At 46.5% G+C, this 8,405-nt stretch overlaps 1 protein-coding gene across 3 annotated transcripts in view; it reads left to right on the top strand.

Annotated features, from left to right (window-relative positions):
• The window catches only part of DEFB123 (defensin beta 123), a 13,108-nt gene extending 5,489 nt beyond the window's left edge, over positions 1-7,619 (top strand). The window contains exons 1-3 of one of the 3 annotated variants that reach the window (XM_040446774.1): positions 4,468-4,523; positions 6,897-6,902; positions 7,386-7,619. In XM_040446774.1, the coding sequence (XP_040302708.1) occupies positions 4,468-4,523; positions 6,897-6,902; positions 7,386-7,575 (252 nt within the window). In that variant the 3' untranslated portion in view covers positions 7,576-7,619. Of the gene's footprint in view, positions 1-4,467; positions 4,524-6,896; positions 6,903-7,381 lie in introns of those variants that run through there. The other 2 variants (XR_005781898.1, XM_040446773.1) reach the window with 2 other exon arrangements.
• The last annotated feature ends 786 nt before the right edge of the window (positions 7,620-8,405 follow it).

Raw genomic sequence — 8,405 nt, 5'->3', positions numbered from 1 at the left:
GGGGGGGGGGGCGGAGAATGCCCACCGCTTTCTAACCCCCTGACCTCCGGCAAGCGGATGGGTTGCTCAGCATTTCAACCTCCTCCTCTCTCAAACCGCTACAACAATGGCACGCGTGGAACACGCCGAAACGTCGGCGTGCGACACAGCGCACCTTCTTTATTTTCCACAACCCATCTGAGGTTTCCCGGGAACCCCCATCCCGCCGGCAGAACAGTCACGAAGAGCAGGACCCATCATCAGAGGCTGCGCCGAACGTCAGCACTTAACAACTCGTTCTCGTCTTTTCGGGCTGAAAGCGGCTTTCCAAGTCAGTGCAGTCTCTTTTGAGCAACTAACTACTCGGTCTGCCAGCATTTCTTCCTTCTTCTGTCCTGCCCTCCCCCCTCCCCTTCCTCGGACAGCATCTGGGTTTAGGAGAAGGTGGTGGGATAGGTCATGAAGGAATTAATCGGTTTATTCAGTAAACATGGTTGAATGGATTTCATGTCCTGGGCACTGTGATAGGTTGGGGGGGGGGGAGCAGTGAGCAAATCAGAACAAAACAAGGTGAGCAAAATTTCTGGTCCTCTTGAGCGTACATTCCATTGAGGGAGGCAGAAAAGGTTTAAAGACGTAAGTGAAATAGACGTAAGGGCAGCTGCTAAGTATATGAGCAGCATGGGCTGGGAGGGGATAGCGAGTACCAGGGGGAGGGAGGTTTGCCATCTCAAAGGGGTGCCCACGAAATGGCTCACTGCGATCTGAGGGAGGACAAGGGGCGAGCTACGTGGATTTGTGGGGGAGGACATTCAAGCTGAAGGGAATATCAAGTGCAAAGGCCCTGGGGCAGGAGCATGAAGAACCAAGGCAACCCTGTGCTAGGCCTTCATTGACTTCGGGGACAAGGTCCCTCATTGAGTGGCCAGGGAGTGTTCTGGCACTTGCAGTGTACTGGATCCCATGGCTGACGGAAGCTCTCGGTCCTGTGGAGAGCCCCGCCGACTGAGCCCTTCACCTCAGCTGTCTTTGATCTGGTCCCCAGGTTTAGACCGTTCGCCCCTCGCACACACCACCTTCTGCATCAGGGGCTACTCTTGGCAGGTCCCTCAGGCTCTCAGCCTCGTTTTCACATCGCCACCAGACAGACACAGGAAACTTGAGGGTCTTCTGGATCTATTCTATGCCACAGCAGAGCAAAGGGAGACACACGAAGTCGATTTAAGCGCCCAGTTTCCCCTGGGGAGAGCACTTCTCTCTACTTCCTACTAGTAACAGAGACTGGGTGGAAGTTTCTTTAGCTGGACCCTCAGCCTTTACCTCTCATGACTTATGGTCAGGTGGTTTTATCTGACTCCACCAGGTCACCTAATATCTAAAGGAGCTCTTTGAAATTGGAACCCCCTGACCCTTTCTGATACATTTGGGTTTTAGAGATCATTGTCTTGCCATGAACTAAAACAACTCATCTCATTTCAGCGAAACAAGGACTGTTATTCTATCTCTGTTGCATCCCGTTCCCTGAAAGCCCAGAAGCTGCCCGATTCTGCTTTTTGGCAACCAAGGGGGGGTCTCACGATTAAAGGGGAATGAAATATATACCACTTTAACGTCTTCAAAATAGTAAAGTTAGGTTCAGGACATATATATAAAGAAATTCAGGAGATTGGAAATTCAGTGGAAATTCAGGACATACCTATAAAGCCCAAGAACCCAGCAGAAACTAGGTTTGGGCAGGGGCGGGGGGGACATGTCGCCTACACTTCCTCTGTGATACCCACGTTATCTCTCCTCACGGCAGCCAGAGCACCTCCTTTATAACTGTCATTACAACCCTGGGCAATCAAACATCTGGTGGCTAAACCGGAAGTCCTCTGAGAGCAGGCACCTATCTCTCACTTGTTTAGAGTGGCATCTCGAGCGACTCGGCTTCTCAGTCTGTACCTGTGAGTATTTCCCTAGGACAGACATCTAGAAAGGAGATGGCTGGGTAAAAACTGTGCACGGTTTTAAGATGTTGTTGAGTTTTTTGCTAAGTAGCCTCCAGAGAGGCCAAAAGAGAGTGTACGAGGCCGCCTTTCCCCTCACCCTCACCAGGAGTTGTAACAACCAGAGGCGCCCGGGTGACTCAGTCCGTGAAGCAACCGACTCTTGATTTCGACTCAGGTCACGACCTCAAGTTTGTGAGAGCGAGCCCCGCGTCAGGCTCTGTGCTGACAGCACGGAACCTGCTTGGGATTCTCTCTCTCCTTCCCTCTCTCTCTACCTTATCCCCCCTCGCCGCCCCCGCACATGCATGCTGTCTCTCAAAAACACAGATAAATAAAAAATAGTTAAAACAATTCTTTGCCATTTCTGTATACTTCCCTTGCTAAGGATGCATCCCTAGAGAACCTATTTTTGACACGCCCACTTTGAAAATCCAATGTTTCTTGAGATCCCTTTCTTGTCTTTATAACTTATCTGTTGGGTCATTTGACCTACGGTTTCCCACGGCACAGATTTTGCTGATTGCATACTCAAGGTGAAGTTCAGTGTATTCCTATGACCTCTGTATTTCCTGAAAATTGGTACGTGGGTCCAGAGGTTTGACCAGGCTCAGGTTCTATCATTTTTGGCAAACTTTTGATGCTAATAAGGTTCTTTCATCAGGAGGCACACGATATCTTGGTTGTCTCTCTTTTAGTGACATTCACGGTTAATGCGCAAACTGTAGCTGATGCTCGTAACTTTGAGTTGATGCTCAAAGCCCAGTTATGTTAATTTTTCGGGCATTGCAACATGGTGGCATTCTATTATGTGATCGTCACTAGTTAGCTGGAAATTTATTATGCTGAAATAATAAAGATACTCATCCTCTACTCTTTGGTTACTCAGTGGTACAGCTTATATAAGAAAGAATACATGCTTGGTGGTTTTTCTGGGTTTCTAAAGGTTTAGGGTTTCTAGAGATTAAGGAGAAAGACAGAGTTGAGGTAAAATGTCAATGAAGTTGTGTTTTTGTTTTGTTTCAAGTTTTTTTTTTATTTTTTTAATTTTTTTTTTCAACGTTTATTTATTTTTGGGACAGAGAGAGACAGAGCATGAACAGGGGAGGGGCAGAGAGAGAGGGAGACACAGAATCGGAAACAGGCTCCAGGCTCTGAGCCATCAGCCTAGAGCCCGACGCGGGGCTCGAACTCACGGACCGCGAGATCGTGACCTGGCTGAAGTCGGACGCTTAACCGACTGCACCACCCAGGCGCCCCTGTTTCAAGTTTTTATTCGAACTCTCGTTGGTTAGCATACAGGGTAATGTTGGTTTCACGAGTAGAATTTAGTGATTCGTCACTTACATATAACACCCATTGCTCATCCCGACAAGTGCCCTCCTTAATGCCCATCACCCATTTAGCCCACCCCCCATCTCCCCTCAGTTTGTTCTCTATAGTTAAGAATCTCTTATGGTTTGCCTCCCTCTTTTTTTTTTCCCTTCCCTATATTCATCTATTTTGTTTCTTAAATTCCACATATGAGCGAAATCATATGGTATTTGTCTTTCTCTGTGAAGGAGTGTTTGATAGACTTCTTGTGCAAAGCAGTTAACATCAGGCTGAGGCTGAGAAATGGATTCAGGGTCCCATTTCCATGGAAAATACAAAATTAAGAGAGATGTGGAATTTCATATCCTGAAACCCCTTCTCTGACACTCTGCCCTTGGCTCTGAAATCAAGGCTACTTTTCTGTGTTGAAAGACTGGCTCCTCAGAAAAGTATGGAATGTTCCAGTCTTGCCGATATGATTTCAAATACGAAGTTTCAGACGGATGTGATTTGAGACTTTGTCCTTTTGTTAGGTGACAAAAAGCAGTTTCGCTGGCTCATAACTGGTTATCTGGCGTGACAAGATATTCTAGGCTCATCTTGTACAACTCTTGCCCCAGATCTTGAATTCTCCATTTTTTTGAGAAGCTCGGACTTTTTTTTTTTTTTTTAAGTAGGAAAATGGTATTTCAGAACCATGATCTAGTTGCTAGAGGTATTCAATGCTATTAAATGGGTCCTTCATTTCACATCATTTCAGTAGACAGAGCCAAGTGGGAAAAGCAACACACTGAATACATATAAAATACCTCATGAGTTCATAATAGTGCCTATTCAAAGGGGTCTTGCTTAGACATGATAGGGTACACTTAATGAGCGGTGTTCCTATCAGGAGAAAACGCATCACTAACAGAAGAGTGCACCCAGGACCAGAGTCTTATTGGTAATACCCAGGAAAAGCCACCAGAAGCAAATTCATGGGTCCCAGAGGTCACACTATATTGTTCAGCTTTGGTCGGTTGCCTACGTGGATGCATTTACACACACACACACACACACACACACACACACACTAGAAAAGTTTCTGGGAAATGTGCATGTGGCTACCTCACATGGAAGGATGATGTCTAATGCCAGCTGATGGTGGACAACAGTTTTCTGGAATTCCTAGGATCATCAAGTGACTATGGAATTATTTTTAGTGACATTGTCAGCGGCTCAGGTGACTTCCCGAATGAGCACGTGGAAGACTCAGGCACTCCACTGAACTTCTCCAGTAGACTGTTGCTCTAGAAATTGCCATAGCATGAAACCTACCCCCAGTGCCGGTGAGCCAAGTTAGCTTGGTTCCAAGTGGTCCAGCTCTCTCTTCATCACCACATGAGAACGGATGTGTTACAGACAAGTGTACTCATCCCCAACCACTGAGGTCAAGAGCGAGAGTTTGACTCCTGATAAAAAGGCAATAAATCGGGGGCGCTTGGGTGGTTCAGTCGGTTAAGCGTCCGACTTCAGCTCAGGTCATGATCTCACGATCTGTGGGTTCGAGCCCCACGTCAGGCTCTGTGTTAACAGCTCGGAGCCTGGAGCCTGCTTCGGATTCTGTGTCTCCCTCTCTCTCTCTCTCTCTGCCCCTCCCCTGCTCATGCTCTGTCTGTCTCTCTGTCTCTCTCCCTCTTTCTCTTTCTCAAAAATAAATAAACATTTAAAAAGGCAATAAATTGTTCCAACTTAATCCAGCTGTGCGGCAAGGAAAGGGAAAAGAGCTGGGCAACACATTGTGGCCCCTTACAATTCTCTGGGGGAAGAAACAATAAACCTTAGACCCACGAACAAATTATGAGTCTCTTGGGCTTTCAAGACCTTATGAAGCCTTCTGTCAGTTTAGCAGGTTTTCATTTTAATTTATGCTGAGTCCTTTCTATTTCTTACGAGGGCTGAGAAATGATAAGGGCGGCATGATTTTTGGCAAAATTACCATTCCTTAATTAAAGTCCCAGTAAAAAGAGCACTCTGGTCATTAGACAGGCAAATAGGGTTTCTCAAATAGGAAAAGACAAACTACAAGTGTTTTTAGTCACAGGAAATGCTGTTGCCTCCGGGCAAGAAAAACATCTAGTCCTTCACAGAAAAGGCGGAGAATAGTGAGTCCATATTCAAATCCTTGAGATCTAGGGGGCTGTATAAAGAGTCCCTGAGAGGGGCGCCTGGGTGGCGCAGTCGGTTAAGCGTCCGACTTCAGCCAGGTCACGATCTCGCGGTCCGGGAGTTCGAGCCCCGCGTCGGGCTCTGGGCTGATGGCTCAGAGCCTGGAGCCTGTTTCCGATTCTGTGTCCCCCCTCTCTCTCTGCCCCTCGCCCGTTCATGCTCTGTCTCTCTCTGTCCCAAAAATAAATAAACGTTGGAAAAAAAAAATTAAAAAAAAAAAAAAGTCCCTGAGACAGTGGGTCCTTTTCGTGTCCCGCTTTTCCTGTTTTTCCAGGGTTATGAAGCTGGCAGGTGGGACATATACTAAAGCTACCCTCATAATCAGTTAAAACTTCTCCACATGTTGTCTTAGAATAGTTTATAAGTTTTCTTTACTGTGATGGGTCCAATTTTCCCCCAAGCTCCATTTCAGATAGTCTAGAAACACCAGGTACCCGTCTTCGGGTCTCCGTAACACGACAGATTTCTCTCAATAGACTTTTTCAGAACGCGGTTCTTGTGGTGGCAGTTTGTTCAAGGTTCAAAAGAAATTTTAAAAGATAATTAAAGGAGCACCTGGGTGGCTCACTGGGTTAAGCATCCGACTCTTGCTTTCTGCTCAGATCGTGATCTCGTGAGTTCGAGCCCTGCGTGGGGCTCTGTGCTGATGTGTGGAGGCTGCTTAGGATTCCCTGTCTCCCTTTCTCTCTGCCCCTCCCCTGCTTGCTCTCTCTCTCTCTCTCTCTCTCTCTCTCAAAATATATAAATAAAAACTTAAAAACAAACAAACCAAAACTTGTGGTTGGAATAGCAAAGTTGTTCCAGATTTGTGTGCCTCTAAGTTGAGGCTGCTGGTGCCATCACAACAGCCCCCCAAACTGCTGGTGCCCCCCAAACTGTCAGAACACTTCGAGAGCTGTGTTCGTAAGCTTTGCAGTTTGTTGGTTGGTCAAGGTTCCGGGCCAGGAAAGGCACCGAAAACAATATGGATGGGTTGTTGCCAGGGGCACCGGGGGAGGAGAGAAAGGGAGTTACTGTTTAATGAGCGTAAGAGTCGCAGTCTCACAAGATGGAAAGAGTTACGGGGGTGGACGGTGGGGATGGCTGCACACGGGGTGACTGTAACAGCTTGTACACTTAAAAATGGTTAAGAGGGTAGACTTTATGTGATGTGTACTCGACTACATCAAAGAAAAAAACCTAAGTACAACTGCCTTCTTAACGATAGGACTTGGCAAAAACAAAACAAGAATGCAATTATGAAGAGAGGGATGGAATGTTAGCCAAAAACAAAAACAAAAACAAAAAAACAGCCAATATGGATGAACCTTGAAAACATGATGCTGAGTGAAAGAAGCCAGACACAAAAGGCCACATTGCATATGATTCCATTGGCATAAAATATCCACGGTAGGCAAATCTATAGAGAGGAGGGCAAATTGGTGGTTGCCCGGGACTGAGGAGAGGGGTGCAGAGTTTCTCTTTGAGATGATTAGAAAGTTCTGGAACTAGATGGTGGTCATGTTTGCACAACATTGCGAATGTACTTAATGCCCCTGGAACTGTACACTTTAAAATGCTGGGGATGTGGGGAGGGTGCACCTGACTGGCTCAGTCAGAGGAGCAAGCAAGGACTCTTGATCTCAAGGTCATGGGTTCGAGCCCATGTTGGGTGTGGAGATTATGTAAAGAAATAAACAAACTTTAAAAAAACAAAAATAAATAAAATGCTTAAACTGGCAGGTTTTATATGTTCTTTGTATTTTCGCACCGTTTTTAGAAAAGGAAAGAAAAAGAAAAAAGGAGGCTAAGGTCAAAGGCAAGGGAAACTGAGGACCTTCTATCACGTCTGCTTTAATAGCGCTTCTCAGGACTAACGCTGTCTCCCAATTCTTCTTTCTTTTTTGTGTCAGGCAGCACCCAAAAATGCTGGAATCTTCACGGCAAATGCCGCCAGAAATGCTCCAGGAAAGAAAGGATCTATGTTTACTGCACAAACAATAAACTGTGCTGTGTGAAGCCCAAGTACCAGCCAAGAGAAAAGCTGTGGTCAAGTTCTTCGAAGCCTGAAGCCATGAAAACGCAGATGAAGCTGCCCTCAGTCTGACCCCTGGAGATTCCTAAATTCTGTCAATAAATATGTGTGACTGATCTCTGTGTCTGCCTGTTAGTTTGCAGGAGTCCCCTTGCAGGTGGCCCAGGACGTCAAAATATTTTCATCATTGGGACGCCTGGGTGGCTCAGTCGGTTGAGCATCCGACTTCGGCTCAGGTCACGATCTTGCGGTCCGTGGGTTTAAACCCCACGTCGGGCTCTGTGCTGACAGCTCAGAGCCTGGAGCCTGCTTCGGATTCTGTGTCTCCCTCTCTCTCTGCCCCTCCCCCACCCACACTGTGTGTGTGTGTGTGTGTGTGTGTCTCAAAAATAAACACTAAATGTTTAAAAACGCAGTTAAAAGACATTCACAGAAGAAGGAAACTAGGACCCATCATCAAGAATAAAAATAGTTGGGGCACCTGACTGGCTCAGTCGGTAGGGCGTGTGACTCTTGATCTCAGGGTTGCAAGTTCAACCACAAGTTGGGCGTAGAGATTAGTTAAAAATAAAACGTTTAGGGGTGCCTGGGTGGCTCAGTCAGTTAAGCATCCAACCTGATTTTTGTTCAGGTCGTGATCTCACAGTTCATAAGATCTACCCCTATGTCAGGCTCTGTGCTGACAGAGTGCAGAGCCTGCTGGGGATTCTCTCTCTCTGCCTCTCACCAGCTCGCTTTCTCTCTCTCTCTCAAAATAAATAAACATTAAAAAAAATTTTTTTTTAATTTTAGAGCACGAGCGGAGAATGGGGCTGAGGGAGAGAGAGAGAGAGAATCCCAAGCAGCCTCCACGATCAGCACAGAGCCTAACGAGAGGCTCAATCCCACCACCCTGGGGTCAT

This window comes from Herpailurus yagouaroundi, unplaced genomic scaffold, assembly GCF_014898765.1.
Source record: "Herpailurus yagouaroundi ecotype Mexico unplaced genomic scaffold, PumYag 196, whole genome shotgun sequence".
In the NCBI taxonomy this organism is placed as follows: Eukaryota; Metazoa; Chordata; class Mammalia; order Carnivora; family Felidae; genus Herpailurus; species Herpailurus yagouaroundi.
Note: the sequence above shows the minus strand (reverse complement) of the source record. Positions and strands in the feature narration are given on the sequence as shown.